This window comes from Cibotium barometz, chromosome 18 (assembly GCF_041138505.1).
Source record: "Cibotium barometz isolate CiBa-2024 chromosome 18, ASM4113850v1, whole genome shotgun sequence".
Classification (NCBI taxonomy): Eukaryota; Viridiplantae; Streptophyta; class Polypodiopsida; order Cyatheales; family Cibotiaceae; genus Cibotium; species Cibotium barometz.
The window spans coordinates 2,678,630-2,695,910 of record NC_141063.1 but is presented as its reverse complement, the minus strand read 5'-3'; the positions used below and the strand labels follow the sequence as shown (position 1 = coordinate 2,695,910).

At 46.4% G+C, this 17,281-nt stretch overlaps 1 protein-coding gene across 1 annotated transcript in view; it reads left to right on the top strand.

Moving 5' to 3' along the window:
* The first annotated feature begins 200 nt into the window (after nucleotides 1–200).
* LOC147628823 (ARM repeat superfamily protein) overlaps nucleotides 201–17,281 on the top strand; it is a 144,215-nt gene continuing 127,134 nt past the window's right edge. The window contains 1 exon segment of the mRNA XM_086811980.1: nucleotides 201–471. Coding sequence (XP_086668106.1) covers nucleotides 328–471 — 144 coding nt within the window. The 5' untranslated portion in view covers nucleotides 201–327.

The following is a 17,281-nucleotide window of genomic DNA, read 5'->3' as shown; positions in this document are numbered from 1 at the left end:
ATGCCGAGTGTGCTACTCCTTACATGTCTCATGCAATTCGCTGATTCCAATGTGAGTATCCATGTGTGACAGATGTTTATGTGCCTTTTCCTTCGCAAAGTTGTCTTTTTAAACAAGGTGCGTAGCTCCTACCCGTCCGAGACGGGTCACGCACTAGTAACTTTACAAGATTTGGGCAGTTGGTATTAAGAGGTTACATTCACACACACACACGATAATGTCAAAACTTGTAAATCCTTTTCATCTTCAATACTGTAGGGCAGGTTCGAAGTGTTACTCCATGGAAAAGCTTCAAGAAGCTGGATCGCTGTGACGCTTCGACAGAAAATGAGCGAGGCTCGTGGGCGATCATGGCGCGTTGCGTTCGTGGCTCTACGGGAAGCTACTCCACCTGCTTCATCGGCGCTGGAAGATCTCCTCCTCCACACCAAGGCACTGGTGGCAGCTTCGTCCCATCTCCCGCCTCAAGAGGTATGGAAAAATGTGATGAATTCCTTTCGAATTATTAATCCTAATTATCAACGTCAATGGCGTCCACACGTGTTGAAGTCTTTGAACCCGAGTCTCTTTGGAGTGCTTCTCTAGTGGAGGAGACCAAGGGAGTGCGTAGAGTTCATATACCTCCTCGTAGAGATTCCACCATGATTGGTTACATAAAAATGAAGATATTAGTATCAACATGCGATAGTATCTTCACACATGCCCCTAAATCCTAGCGCTCATAGATAAATCATAGTCAAACATGCCAAATTCTGTATTGATACGCCTGGTTGTGTATTCAGCTATTCGAAGCCACTTCTGAAAATCTTTTTGTACAGATAACAGATGCATTCTCTTAAATTCGGATGTACACAAGCTCTGCATCTCCCTTGATAGTTTTATGATGATGGTATCACACTTCAATGTGCTTGTTACATTTTTGCGATAGCCATGTAGCTTTGACTGCTACAAAACATTTATGTCAGTTCTCCTTCACAATACGTCTTTGAGGCTGTAAGTCTTTTTTAGTCACCACAACTGCCACCTTGGAAGTTGAAATTTAAGGGCGAGGGAGAATTAATATGGCTTAGGACATCCATTAGTGAAACTGCATGTTGTAGAAGGTGTGTGGAAACATGCCTATGGGCTGCAATTGTGTTAGGCGAGCATGCAAAGGTCTAAACATGCATTTGATAGGTGATAGGCACACACACACAAGAGGTTGCAGCTGATTTAGTGCAGGGGCAAACGAGTGCGTGCCATAGTGTTCAGTGGAGTAGGCCGTACTCTGTTTGGACAGCCACATGGCAGTCGTACAGCAGTTAGGCCGCCTACAGCAGGGTTCACTTCAGCGTTTTTCTTCTGCTGTCATCTGCGTTTTACATCAGTATACCTCAGTGCCTACTTCAGCACTTCATCTGCGTTTTATCATCAGCAGACCATCAGTGCTTACATCAGCACTTCTGCATTTTATGTACAGCATATGGGACAGCAGCCCTCTCTTCTACAGTAGATCATTTTCAGCAGGTTTACTTTGTCTTCACCACCGGGATAGCAACCCTCTCTACTCCTTGACCTCGACATCAGGACGGCAGCCCTCTTTGCTCACCTCTTCAGGACGGCAGCCTACCATCTGCCTCGGATTGTGGCCTTCTCCACCCTTTGCATTATCATGGGACAGCAGCTCTCTCTATTCCTTCGAAGTCTCACACTGAGCTTCTGTACTGGACTTTATCATATATATATACTCATTGCATTATTAATGGAGGCTCTCTTGCTGCACACTAGCCTCTACCACCTAATGATGGCTACTCTTTTTCTCTCTCTCTTGAAGGCTGCCCATGAAGAGGCTTCCATCGCGAAGAAATACTTAAGGCAAGGGTATTTAATCATTTATTATGATTTCTAGCCATTGTACTTGTTGTACCAGCCCTTGTTTGTACTTGTTGTATCAGCCACTGTACTTGTTGTACAAGCCCTTGTACCTGTTGTACCAGCCATTGTATTGGTTGTACCAGCCCTTGTACTTGCTGTACCAACCATTGTACCAGTCCTTGTACCGGCTGTACCAGCCACTGTACCTACTGTACCAACCACTGGACCTACTATACCGGCTGAATGGAGAGCTGAACCTGTTGTACCAGCTCTATTGCATGAAGTCCCGTGGTTTTTGGGGAAGAATTAGTACCCACACGAAGGTATATGGATTATATTGTTGGCGTGGCATTTCTACAGCCTGTGTTCCGGCTTGGTAGCCTCGTGTTGGGCTGTGTTATGGCATTTATATATGGATAAGCTGGCATCTCCCGTGGGGAGAGTAAGGCCCTCAAAGCTTGTACATGATATTATTCTCCTTGGGTAATAAAATACTCCAAGGGGGGGGTCGGCCCATTCCGGCCTCTATGTGGTGTCACATGTGCAAGCTCCATTTTTAGCATTTGTGGATTTTTTGTTTAGCTTTTATGTTTTATGCAAAGTGATGATGGATATGTGTTAAGGATGTGGCCATGTTTAAGTGTTTTAATATGCATTGATGGTATCAATAAGTGTGTCAAAGGCCCTAGTCCCCCGGGCATCTCTGAGTTACACCTGGCATGGTGATTCACCGCATACTCCCAATAAAAGCTTTGCTCCCAAATTCCCCAAGCTCGCTGACCTTCATTGGCTCTCAAAACTTGAGAGCACGGTCAGGGCAAGCTCAAGGAAAGTATAATCTCACATACTCCCAGTGAGAGTGTGATAGCAGCTACTCTACACACAAATCAAGGAAGAAAACAAAAAGAATAACAATACTCTATTGTGTCATTTTGCTTGCAGCTCTTACTTGGTGGAAAAGGTAGGTTGTCATGACCAGCAATTTATGCTTCTCTAAGACACAACCTTCACTCAAATAGGTACATGTAGAGCCGGTTCAGTGTTCACAGCAAGTACATTTGGTGCAGCAGCTAATACTGTAAGCATAGTAGGTACAATAGAGTTTTTCAGCAAGAGGAGCCCGTACAGTAGACTTTTCAGCAGGGTTTACAACAAGTACAACAGGTATAGAAGGTTGTATAATAAAGCTTCCAGCAAGTACAGAAGGTACATAAGGATTTCCAACAGATCTTAGGTTCACTTCAGCACGTCGTATCCAAGCTAGAGGGAGAAAGAGATAGTGGAGTTGCGTACTTGCTGTAACACCTTCGAAGAGAGAGAAAAAAGAGTTTTTGGTACTTCTGTTTCAGCATGCCAAGTAGATGGAGTCGGGGGGTGTTTTCCATAAGCCAGTGATAAGAAGAACACGGGTTTGCTACTTCACGCCGACAGCATGGAAGAGAGAGAGAGTGGGCAGTCGGTCCCCTTCGAAGAGAGAGAGAGAGAAGAGAGAGAGAGAGAGAGAGAGAGAGAGAGAGAGAGAGCATCGGGCAACATTTCTCCCCTCCCATCCCTCGTGTTCTCTTTATGGCAAATACATAACTTACTTCAAATGGGTTTTGGGCACCCACACTTATAGTTACCCAAGGCCAATAACTTTAATAAGTGTGAATACATAACTTTATAAATATAAAGTGTAAACAGAAGGACAACTGAACACAGAAAATCTAATCAATCATGAAATCTGAAAATACACATAAGCATGCCAGATAAAACAAGATGACAAATCTGCACAGCACACCACACTAGGGGCCAGAAGATAGGTTGACCCCCCTCCCCCCCTCCCCCCCCCCCCTTTTATGGTTAGATTACCAAAAAAGAGTCTGCTTTCAATACAACTTTGTGGCTGCCCAGGGTTTACCACTGGTTGCACCTGTTTCTTCCAATACAATATGAAAACAAGAAAACATAACATAAACTGGATTTGCTGACAATTCTCAGCACAAGTGAGCATTCCTGGCATCAAGCACATGCAGGACAACTATGGACAGCCCATAGCACTCCCACATCAGCCCGGGACAACTCAACATCATCTTCTTCTTCCTGTATGGCTCATAGGGCAAGTCAACCAGCCCTCAGAGACCGTTTTCAGCAGTCAACCAGCCCTCAATAGCCTCAGAATTACTCGACCAGCAGTTGTACACAAGCCTGCAAACCCCTGGTCAAAAGGAAAACTGTCCAGATGCCCACGACTAGCTCTTCCTCACTGTTTTGATCCTCTGTCCAGCCTCTGTTCAAGCTGTAAATCAGCCGGCTAGTAGTGGAGAACATGCAGAAGGGGTCGGCCAACACCTCCCTTGCACTTGCTAGGTTTTTGTCGCGATAGAAGGCTGCAAACAGCCTGTAGAAGCAGTCGACCAGCTCCCATGCACTCGGAAAAGCAGGCGCCTACCCCAGAACTGGAGTTTTCTCCCATAATAGGGCTTCCCTGCTGAAAATAGCCCACACGTGTGCTCTTCTGGTCCAGAAAGGGGGCGCCTACTTGAAGGAGGTCCAAATAATGTCCAGTGCCCAGTTTTTGGCCGCCACGTGTATTAAATAAGTCTTGCTCAATGTGTACTCACTTATAAGTTGTCTGGTCACTTATAAGTGAGTGTGAACCTGCATCAATAATTATTAGCATGTGAACTCATAAAGCTGTAAATTGAGTTTTTGGGAATACTTACCACCTGCAAAACACATGTAGACCACCTGTCAGTCCCAAACAGTTGTGCACATACACGTCCACAGGGTGCCTAGGCGTCCTCGGCCCCATGGACAGCACAGGCAAAAATCTCGGGCAGGCCGTACATGTACACCATGTCAGGCCCCACAAGCCACACATGTACTATCATGTCCTTCAGAAGTTCTGGATAATCCGCAAAATAATCCTCGTCCATCCATTTTGCATCCATAGCCGAATAGTTTTTAAACTTCACAAGATACCTGCGTACTAGCTTGCCACCTGCATGCTTGCGCTCTTTATGAAAAACTATCTGCCCAGGTTGCAATACCTCCTCAAGTTCATCCACTTCTGGTGGATCTTCCAAAACTGGTTCCATAGGAGGTGGTCCCACAATGCACATAAGGCCTCAGCAAACTGACTTGAAAGGCATTGTGTATTTTCCAGTGATCAAGCAATACCAATCTATATGCCACTTCATTTATTTTTTTTGCAAATTTGGAATGGCCCATAATACTTATTTGAAAGCTTAGGAAACCGGCCTTCCTTACCTGGCCGCTTCTGAAGATTTGCTTTCTCAAACTTAAGTAATACCCAATCACCTTCCTTGAAAACCACCTCTCACCTGTGTTTGTCAGCTGCCTTTTTCTGCTTAGCTTGAGATCTTTCTTTGGCTGTGCAAATGTAGTATCCAAATCACGGACATACTCATCTGCTGCAAAGATTTCATCTTTTGTTCGTAAGATAGGTGGAAGCACCACCTTGCCATAGACTATTTCAAATGGAGCCTTATCAGCTGAAGAATGCACTGTGTTATTGTATGCAAGCTCAACCAATGGCAAATACTTTTCCCAATCTGACTTCTGCACGGATACATAACACTTGAGCAAGTTAAGCACAACTGAATTTGCAATTTCACTCTGACAATCCGTCTGTGGATGATAAGCTGATGAAAAACTTAACTTTGTGCCCATATTATCAAACAATGCCCGCCAAAATAAAGTGGTAGTCCGAGGATCTCTACCCCCCACAATAGACTTGGGCATGCCATGATGTTTGAAAATGTGAGCTAAGAACAACTTTGCCATGTGTTCTGGCTTGATTGTTTTCCTCACAGGAATAAATGTTTGCTAAAGCGATCTATAATAGTCCATATAGCATCATTTCCATGTGCCGATTTCGGCCAATCCATAATGAAATCCATAGTAATGCTTTCCTATGGTTCCTGTGGAATGGGTAAGGGCTGAAGCGAACCAGGTGCCTTGTGTCTGTCAAACTTGACTTTCTGACTTGCACGTGTCCGTAGAGGTGAGCACCTGCAGCCGCGCGCACAGTAGCAGCCTGTACCTGGTTGCCCTACAGCCACTTGCGCCAGATGACGTGTAGCAGCCTGTACCTGGTCGCGCTGCAGCCCTGCGCCAGATGACGTGCAGCAGCCAATTGCAAAAAGAGAGAGAGAGCCTGCGTGCTGCAACCTGACTACTGCAGTCTAGCACACGTGCCAACCTTCCTTGCGTGGGAGCGAGAGAGAGAGAGAGGTCCCACCTTACGCTTGCAGCCCCCTGTCGCCAAAAAGCACACCCGTGTAGATGCAGCCGGCGCCTCCAAAAAAGAGCATGGGCCCCCCATAATAGCATATGGGCCACGATCTCTCCATAAAAGGTGTTCTTATATTTTTAATGCTTTTAAAGCTTTGTCCCCTCTAACCCTTTGTCTCCTTGGGTTATGTGAAGGGACTTTAATCACTTGGCCCCAAATTGGTGCCATTCACACTGTCCTCCATGTCCCCGTGCACACCTGCATAGTGTCTAGAGAAAAACACAGGGTCGTGACATAACCCCCTCTTGAAAAATAGCAAGCGTCCTCGATTGCACTCAATGGCACAGTAAGGCATCTTAGGAGCAAAGACTCCCCATACGACAAAAGCAATGGCCCTCCAATGCATCTGGGTGATAAAACAATCATCTTGCACAATAGGCCACACTGTCACGTGAAAGTGAAAAACAACTCTTGCTTGTTCCTTCAGAACCTGCAGCAAAAGTCTAAAACCAAGTGGAAACACGTTAATTGTGTTAGCCAAAAACAAAACCATGCGTCATTCTACATATGACACACATATGCATGACACATGCATTTGCAAACAATATGCTCCTCAAGATGCTCTACCTACTCTAAAGTAACAGTCTAAGGGCTGCTCGCAAGCCTTACGCCCATGGGCATCCCGCAGGACCCACGACTGAAGGTACAACATGAGCATATGAAAGCACTCAATGCATCCAAACAATACATCCACTAAGTACTTCCCACATATGTCTCATGGCCATCCCGCAGGAGTCACACCCAGTGGTGCATCCATGAACATAATAAAGCACTTGATGTATCATACCAATATACATGCAGCACACGACACAATCCAGAGTATTACCCAATGTATTCTCAATGGTACCAGGATCCAATGGCACCATAATACAATAATACCACAAAAAGTGTATGCATACATGCACAAATAGAGTTCAATCCATATATCCATGAACCAAACGAACTCTAGGACTGCTTGCAAGACTTATGCCCTCCATAGAGTTATCCATAGTTGCAGTTATAGTTCAAGGTGCGCGCGACTGTGAACCATACCCAACTGTACCATCTCATGTGACTAGTACACAATATCATAGAAGTCCCATAAGCAGATGTACTTCCAGCCTCAGTACCTTCGGGTGAATACAAAGATGTCACCAAGTGACTCCTAGATGACAACTGAGCTTGTCTGTAACAAGGGAGCGGAGGTGCTACCCCCCTCTTGAGCATCAGGCAATGCTCGAGACCTATGCTCTGCTGAACCTGAATGAGCCGTAACAAGAGTCGACTCCAACTCAAAGGCATCAAGATAAAGCTGCAAATCCTGAGGTGAATTTGCTAAGTCACCCTCCTCCATCCACTTCGCATCCATCAGTGAACAGCTCTTGAACTTTTCACAGGATAGCGACGGGAAACTTTACCCTGTACCTTTCTTTCCTTATGTGCCAGTATTTGCTCGGGAATAAGAACCTCATTAAGTTCCTCCGCTTCCGTCTGAGCGTCATCTGATACATCCTCAGGCACCCAAAATCTGCTTGCACTCCACCCAAGTGGTAAGCACAAGTCCTCGATGAAGCATAGTAGATCACAAGTCCTCGATGAAGCATAGTAGATCACCACTGCTAAACATAGAAAGAAACTGTCTTCCGAACCCATGAAGCCTCTATGAAGATATGACCGGTGACAAACTGTCGAATGTTTTGCACCATAACACTTCAACTGCTTCTTGTTCTCCTGGCTGACTACTTCTTGTCCTTGGTGTCTTTTCTCCTGAGCTTCATCTTCAGCTCTTGCTCTTCACCTCATATAGGCAAAGACACACAACCTTGCACTGTCTCCTGCACTTCCTTTTCACTTTCCTCATGTTGAAGCTTTTGATGTGACAACCACGGTCTCGCCTCCTTGAGAAAGTCGACGATGTCCCGGCAAACGGAACCTTGAAACCGGCCTTCAGTAATTTGACGGGCGGTGAAACAAACACTCGCACATAAAACACTTCAACGCCATTGAGGACCTAGAAAAGGAAAACAAACAGAGGGAGCTAGAGTGCTCCTACAAACAGTACATAGACACCGATTGGCCCCAAAACGCAGTGGCGCCCCTTGCGGTATTTCTTTAATTGATTATAAGAGCTTTGATTACAATAAGGCTGGGAACTCAGCCGTCACAGTAGAACCCTTGAAGCCTGCAAAGACCCTGCATCATGGCTTCTTGTCCACTTGGCATCCACAAACAAGTTCAGCCATTGTTCACATCAAAAGACTCTCTCACATTGAGTCTGCATATAGAAGCTTTCTCCCATGATCAGGGCTGCCACAACCATCCATAGCCTCTCACCCTATGAACAACAATTACACCCTGACACATCCAATGCTTCTACCTCACAACACAGACTCCCAAACTCTCTCATAAGAGAACTCGCATCACCGCACAACATACCATACAATTGACACACCTGTACCAACCCTCTCTACCTTCCAAGGGTACTATCCATCTCTGTCATGGATTCCCTGTCCCCTGTCCAATCAGTAGCAAGGCTGTACCAAACATGTGTCCATTCCTGTACCTTATGCATGCAGGTGACCTATCTCCTGGAGAAACCCAAATACATGTTTCCTCGAGAAACCTACGACCAGTTTCCACATGAAACTCTTAGGCCTGTTTCCCTTTGAAACTTTTGTCCTGTTTTCATACAAAACCATTCACAGCACCATTCAACAATAGTGCCAACAACGGCATACATCTAGTTACCTGTTCCCTCATGAAACATCTGGAAACATAGAGATGCCCATAACTGTAGGTCCCTTTGTTCCTTTCTAGCAGGAAGAAAACAATCTGCTCCATGAGCATGCAGCCATGCGAGCTTGCTTCACTCCCATGCCAAGAAACACATTCAAGTGACCTGTACTTGCAGCCGATAATCCATGCAGATAGCTGAATTTGCTACCAAACAAAAACAGCCCATAAACAGTCCTCAAACTGATCTCAAAACATCCCTGTTGTAAGGAGGATTAGCACACTTGTGCACCTCTGTCCAGCAGCCACATATGAGTGAAAGGAGCTGAACACTACTACAGTCCAACTGGAGTCTCCTATGCACTGCCAAAGGCCTGCATGGTCTTCTGCAGTGTTATCCTCCTGCGGACCAGCCCTATGACCATCTGCGCAAGCAGTTCAACTCGCCAGCAGCTGTAAGCACTTGCACAAGACCTTGTGCGCTGCGCTGCACTGACAACCCAAGTTTGCCTTCAAGAAGCTGCGTGTACCTCTGTAGTCCTGGCCGCCTGTACCAGTTGTATGGGACTAAACTGTACCTGTCTGCACCTGCTGGACAGGGCTGTCAGTACCCACCTGTACCTGTCCGTACAGGTCAGCACCTGCAGTCGCCTGTCTAATGCGTTGCCAGCACAGTATTCGTCCTGCAGCAACAGCCTGTATGATGCGCATGCACCTGTCCGTAGAGGTTAGCACCTGCAGCCGCGCGCATAGTAGCAGCCTGTACCTGGTCGCCCTGCAGCCACTTGCGCCAGATGACGTGCAGCAGCCTGTACCTGGTCGCCCTGCAGCCCTGCGCCAGATGACGTGCAGCAGCCAATTGCAAAAAGAGAGAAAAAGCCTGCGTGCTGCAACTTGACTACTGCAGTCTAGCACACGCGCCAGCCTTCCCTGCGTGGGAGCGAGAGAGAGAGAGAGAGGTCCCACCTTACGCTTGCAGCCCCCTGTCGCCAAAAAGCACACCCGTGTAGATGCAGCCGGTGCCTCCAAAAAAGAGCATGGGCCCCCATAATAGCATATGGGCCACGATCTCTCCATAAAAGGTGTTCTTATATTTTTAATGCTTTTAAAGCTTTGTCCCCTCTAACCCTTTGTCTCCTTGGGTTATGTGAAGGGACTTTAATCACTTGGCCCCAAATTGGTGCCATTCACACTGTCCTCCATGTCCCCGTGCACACCTGCATACTATCCAGAGAAAAACACAGGGTCGTGACACCCACCCTTTTTTAGAGTACATCCCCACAATGGCAGATCTGTTAGAGATGGCCGAGAGGCATGTGAAGATCCCTACACTCCCCACGTTGCCGGTGGACCGTCAGTTGGATGGGAACAACTACGGCATATGGAAGGTTATGATGGAATCTGTTTTGGAGTCTTACGACCTTGCTGATTTCACCGTTGTTGGGGTTCCACGGCCGGAAGTAGAGGAAGGGGAGTTACCATCGATCCGAAAGGACCGAGAGACACAGGCACAGATGTGGGATTGTGTCAACGCTAGGGTCCGTTCGTTTATCTTTCCTCAACTGCACACTGCAGGTAATCAAGCATGTAAAGCATATGATGCTGGTCAGAGGTATATGGCAGCATTTGGCTTCTCTTTACAACAGGGTATCGCCCATGAAGAGGATTTCCTTGGAAGTACAGATGCGGGTTATGAGTCCTGCAAAGTCGTCGACGATGCGTGAGCATATTAACAAGCTGCAGGCTCTTCAGCAGGAAGTTCTTTAGGCTGGGAAGGAGATATCGTCAGAGGACATGGCCATAACTTTGCTGTCGCATTTACCCTCTTAGTACTTAGCATTTTACTCGCCTTTGATTACCAGTGGCAGGCTCAGCACCATCACATGGGAGGAGCTTGTGCTCATGGTCTCGGACTAGGAGGGACGATTCACGAACCCTCCTTAGGATGGAGGTTCGGAGGCCTTAACTGGCCAACGGTCGAAAGGCCGTAACATGGGCAAAGGGAAGGCTTCATCGGAGAAGTCTTCTGAGAAGAAGTCCGTCGCTGACCGCGAGAAACTAAAGGCAGAGAGGACCTGTAATGATTGTGGCGAGAAAGGCCACTATTGGAGGCAGTGTCCCAAGCGGAAGACCGAGAAGGGTGAAGATTCCTCAGCAGCAATCATGAAGACTCCGGCTTTTGTGCACTTGGAGGTGATGGACACCGATGTTTCATTTTCTTCAGGTAGGGAGGAGGTTGGAGGATTCTCCGCAACGGATACTCGGGAGTGGATTCTAGATAGTGGTGCTTCCAGGCACATGACTCCTTTCCGTTCAGATTTACAGGATCTCTGCAAGTATTCTGGTCACGTTCTTACTGGGGATACATCCACTATCCGAGTTCACAGTGAGGGTAGGTTGGAGATAGTTCCCGATGGCAGAGGGAGGAAGCATTCCTCCAAGGTGTTGTATGTTCCGTCACTTGGTTTTCATCTGTTGTCAGTGCATCAGGTTTGCAAGACTGGCGTACGGGTGGAGTTTGATGAGCATTTGGTTGCTCTCCGGGACAAAGCAACAGGCCAGGTGGTTTGGGAAGGCGGAGTGGAGAATGGAGTTTACAAGCTTTTAGCACTCTCTCTCCTAGGTTCTTAGGTTTGTGATAAGTGGCAGTCTGGTAATGGCCACTTAAGTGTGGATACGTTGCAGGTGCAGGCTTTCCAGGACCAGATGGTGGATAGCTTGCCAGTTGATGGCAGCAGTTGGCAGGAACTTTCCAGTACTGATGTTGATGGTTCTTGTGTTCGTCAGTCAGAGGAAACTGAACAGGTAACTTATGCTCTGATGTCTCGTAGCATTCGGGACAAAGAAACTCCTGTAGATGAGGATGTTCTTTCCACGGGGACCTCTCGGAAAGCCAGGCAGGTGGCAGTTGATTACTTGTAGAAGGAGGTGCATTCTCCAGGCTTTGTGGTTCCGGATTTAGAGGGGGTGGTTGACAGGTTTCAGAAGGCCTTGCGTGGTCTTTAGAAGGTTTCCAGGACTTGGCTTTGCATCGTAACAGGTGTTGATCCTTGTAATGCCTCTTTGACTCGGAAGCAGAATGGTTCATTGATTTGGTTGATGGACACCAGATTGGCCGTGAGCTTCCTGATGAGGCGTTGAGCTCTGCAGATGACTCTTTGGGAGGCAGGATTGCGTATCCTGTGGTTTCTGCAGCATGCGAAGGATCATGGACTCTTTTACACAGGAGGGGGATTGATTGATGGAGTCCGACTCCACGGATGGAGTGACTGAGTTTGGGGAGGAGATCCGGACACGAGGAGTTCTACTTCAGGCCTAGGAGCAGTTTTATGGAGCAATAAGAGGCAGTCATCTTTTGCCTTGTCGTCGACAGAGGCAGAGTACCGGGTTGCTTGTGATGCTGCTTGTGAGGTGGTGAGGTTGCAGAGGTTACATTGCAGGATTGGCTTCCACTGGAGGAACCCATGGTCATCTAGAGGCACTTTGTTTGTGAACAGATCGTTGTTGATGACATCTTGCTAGAGTTCTGTTCGACAGAGGTCAGTACGGTGGACCTCTTCACGAAGTCGCTATCTCAGGATTTGCTCAGGCGGCATCCCAACTCCGTGTGGTTGGTTTCACAGCCAGGAGCTGAGAGAGGGTGTTAGAAGTCATCTCGTCTTTCTGTAGACACCAGGGCCTTTGTTGTGGGTGTGCCCGCTCTTGTAGGTGTTTTCTCATTTTTCCCCACTCTCCGTATTTTCCCCCCCATTTTTCCCTTTTTTTTGTGGCTTGGATGGCAGTCCTGAGCTGGCAGGAGGCTCTATCTTCTGGCCGACTGTACTGCAAATACTCGACTTCAGTTGTGTGCTGGCCGACTTAGGATAGCTGGCCGACTGGTATATGTGGCTGGTCGTGGAGATTCAGAGCCTGTCGGCTGCCTTTGCTGCAAGCCGACTGCTGTATGGGGGCCATATAAAATGGCCCCACAGCCCTTGCCACATCTCGTATCACTTTGGGATCTTCTTTGTGTATATAGAGCAGAGTTACACGCCTCTATCTCTCTCTCTCTCTTGTGCTGTTGATTTCTGCATTGTGTTTGCTCTCGTGTTCCCAGATTTGGTCATCATCTCCGCTACGCATTCTGACATGGTATCAGAGCCCGGGCGTGTGTGGTCCTGGTTGAAGAGCCATATATAGGCTAGAGTGGCACCTTGTCATAGTCATCTCCTCCGGCTGGTGTTTTGGGAGGCAGCTCACCGGGAGATGGGAGCCCGGTGGAGGGATGCTGCAGTGCCCGTGGGGGTGTTCGTGGTGCTCGATGGTGATGCGTCTCCTACATGCGTTAGTCTTCCGCTGCACATTCTGACAGAAGTTTGCCCACCTTAGATGCTTTTCCGAGAGTTTAGGCCGTGTAAGAAAGTGCCGTAAACTCTGGTGATCTGTTTTTACCATAAATTCAGCCCCCAAAAGATGATGCTTCCATGTTTGAAGGGCATGAATAACTGCTAACAACTTTTTCTCATAAACCTACAAATACAATTCCGCATGTTGCAGGCGGTGGCTTTCAAAAGCCACTGCATGTCCCTCTTGGTTCAAAACAGCCCCCAAACAATCTCCACATGCATCACACTCGACCACAAAAGGTCTATGCATATCTGGAATAATAAGAAGTGGCCCTAATATGATGGCATCCTTCAACTTCTGAAACGGTGTCTTTTCGGGTTCTGACCAACGGAATGCTACTTTCTTCTTCGTTAGATCATGTAACGGTGAAGCTAAGAAAGCAAAGTGTCAAATGAATTGACGATAATAAGAGCATAAACCAATAAAGCTCCTAACTTGATGCACATTCTGCAGTTCTGGCCAATCCTTGCTGGCTTGAATCTTTGCGGTATCCATGCGTACTCCATCCTTGGAAACAATATGCCCTAAATAGTGAATTTCTGACAAGAAGAATTCACTCTTCTTTCCATTGATGAAAAGCTTATGTTTCCTTAGCTCTTCAAAAACAATGGCAAGATGCTCTTTATGTTCAGCCTCACTCTTTGAAAAAATGATAATATCATCAAAGAAAGTTCTTGTGAACTTACGGTGAGGTCTAAAAATTCAATCCATCATTCTATTGAAAGTAGCGGGAGCATTCGTAAAGTCCAAATTGCACAACTAAATACTCATATAATCCAAATGATGTTCGAAAAGCCGTTTTGTGCACATCTTGAGGTACCACTCGAATTTGATGGTAACCACTCTTAAGATCAATGCGACTGAAACAAGCAGCTCCCTCAAGTTTATCAAGAATATCATCGATTCGAGGAATCAGAAACCTGTTCTTGATAGTAATCTTGTTAAGGGCCCTATAATCAACACACATTCTGTATGTCCCATCCTTTTTCTGCACAAGTAAAACTGGAGAACAATAAGGTGAAGAACTTGGCCTTATCAACCCCTTCTCAAGTAAATCATTTACTTGAGTCATGATTTCCTCCTGTTGGGCAACACTCACCCTATAAGGAGGTCGGTTAGGAGGAGAGCTCCCAGGGATTATATCAATACAATGAGCCTCTGGCCTCTCTGGGGGTAACTGTCCTGGTAGTGAATCAGGGATTATATCAATACAATGATCCTCTGGCCTCTCTGTGGGTAACTGTCTTGGTAGTGAATCAGCAAAACAATCAACATATTCACTTAAGAAATCAATCTTATCTTGATCTAGGAGAGTTACATCATGCTCAACATACTCACCTACAAAGACCAAGTAAGAACAAGCTGATTTCTTTATTGCCTTTGCAATAGATATATGACTTACAACGGGTATGGTACTCCCAACAGTACCCGCATCAATACAAACTTCCCTACCCCTATGAGTAAACATAACTTTCTTTTCTTTGTGCAAAATCTTGGGATCCAAACGATAATGCCGAGGCATGCCAAGTATCACATCACATCCTGTATGTGGTGCCACGAGGAAGTCTTCATGATCCAAATGTCCCTGTATTTGTATGCGAAGCTTCCCAATGATGGGAGTGACCTTAACTTCCTTGCCCTCAAAGGCAGCATTTGCATGAAAGTCCATGCCCAATTCCTCAGTCTTTAACCCAAGAGCAGCAGCCATCTGTATGGATATGAAGTTATCTGTTGAGGCATTATCAAAAAGGAATAAAGCTGTTTGGTCCTTTAACTTGCTCCAAGCTTTGCATAAAATTCTGCTCTTTGGTTTATGTGTAGTGTTACCCTAGACATCGGGTATAACATTCACACTCGGTTTGGCATCCTGCACATTATTCTTTTTGAGATTCTGGGGACATTGAGCTTTCATGTGATCTTTGCTCCCCACATGTGAAGCACTTTCCCTCTCTCATGCAATTAAAGATATGCTGTCTGGACAGCTTAGGATCATCCTTTTTGCCCCCCGGCTTCTTTTCTGAGCCCCCTTTTGCATCCTTGGACTCATGAGGCATAAACTTAGGTTGCTGTCCACCCTTTTTTTTGCTCATTTTCAGCTCTGAATTTTCCCTTATTTGAGCTGAATTCTTTTCTTTTTGACGCTCCCTTACCATGCAACTCCTCAGAAATAGTTGGTGAGTATATAAGCTCCCGTAAGGTGTTGTGGGGATACACTGCAAGGCTCTTTTGAATGATTCATTGCAGTCCTGACTCAAACTTCCTTTTCTTCTCGGTCTCATTAATCGTCATGAAAGGTGTGACTTTGAGAAGAATCCGCCAAAACTTTGAAACATAAGAGGAAACGGATTCGCCTTCATCCTGTGTTAGCCAATCCCATTCCTTTTGTACATCCTTCTCAAAGTGAGGAGGAATGAACTGATCATAAAATTGCTCTTTGAAAGCACTCCATGTACGGGCAGCTGTCCTATCCAAAAGCTTTGCCATCCACCAATCACTTGCAGTCTCTTTAAGATGCATACCCACATGCCTGAGCATAGATTTCTCGGTAAATTCCTCAGTGCAAAAGGCTATTTCAAATTGCCTTATGAAAGCAAGTGTCTTGGTAGTATCCAACTTTCCATTATAGCTCTCGAATTTGATGTCCTTGTCCCCTGACTTGAACTCTGTGGCCTTCTTGCTATGACGAGCATCCCGACGCTCTAATACATCATCCTCCTCGTCATGTCTACGATGGCGACGGTGCCCAGATCTAGGACTGATTTCTCGTGTAACACCTTCCACTCTGGATGGAACTTTAGGAGCAGGAACATACCTAGAAGGTGGAGACACCACCAACAATGCATGAAGATCTTCTGCATCTCTCAAATGGGCTGAAAACCCCTCATCATCCCCATGAGCTGCATGTCGATGTACATCATCTCCTCGGGCTGCGTGTGCCCTCATTTCTGTTGCATGGGCCCCCTCAAAACACTTGCTCGGGCGGCATGCCCACTTACATCACTTGCTCGGGCTGCATGCCGTCTTATCTTTAGAAGAAAGTTGCTCAAGCATTTGTGTTTTGTAGTAGTGTATCACATAAAACTTGAGAGGCTAAAAAAAAGGCAACAAAATCTATCATGGATCTAGATAGGACATTCAAATACGAAACTTTGAAAAGGTAATGTTCCTTGGTCTCAATCTTTGCGATGCCACTCAATGAACAAGTGCTACAAGCCTCTCGTGATTGTTTTTTTTTTTTTTTTGGGGAAAAAGATCCTTCTATTAATTAAAGATTTTTCAGCCATAGGCTAAATGTACATGCTCAGAACCCTCAAAAGGAGGTGAAGAGAAAAATTGGGGGAGGTGGTTCCTTCCATGCCTGGCAGTTCTCGGAAGGAAACTACCTCATGGGGGGGAGGGGGAGCCACACATAGATCTTGGCATGTATTGGGAGCATGCCAGGAGCTCCCAATGCATGTTGGGAGCTCCCAATACATCTCGGGAGCTACCGGCATGCATTGGGAACTCCTCGATGCATGCTAGGAGCTATTTGCATGCAAGGGAAGGTCCCAATGGATGCCCGGTGCTCGTGAGTTACCGGCAAGGGGAGCTCTCGGCATGCATTGGTACCTCTTGGCATGGGTTTGGAGCACTTGATATACATTGGAAGCTCCCCAATGCATGCATTAACGACAAGGGGGTGCAGAGACTCATGAGTCATGGGGCACATAGGGTATTATAGAAGATTCATGTTCTTGTATGCCATATATGCGAGACCCTTGTACAAGCTGCTAATTGTCTCTGAATGGACAGACGAATATCAATGGCCATACAAGAAACTAAAGAAGGCATTAGCAAGCTCACCCATCTTGAGATCATCTAATTTTCCATGTACATATCGACACTTGAGCATTCGCTATTGGATGTGTGTCAGCACAGTCAAGATGAGCACAACATGGACTTCCTTGTGACCTTTGCTAGTCATCAACTCAATGGCGCTGAATGCAATTACACAACCGTGGAGAGAAGGAAGGAAAGAAAGAAAGTTAT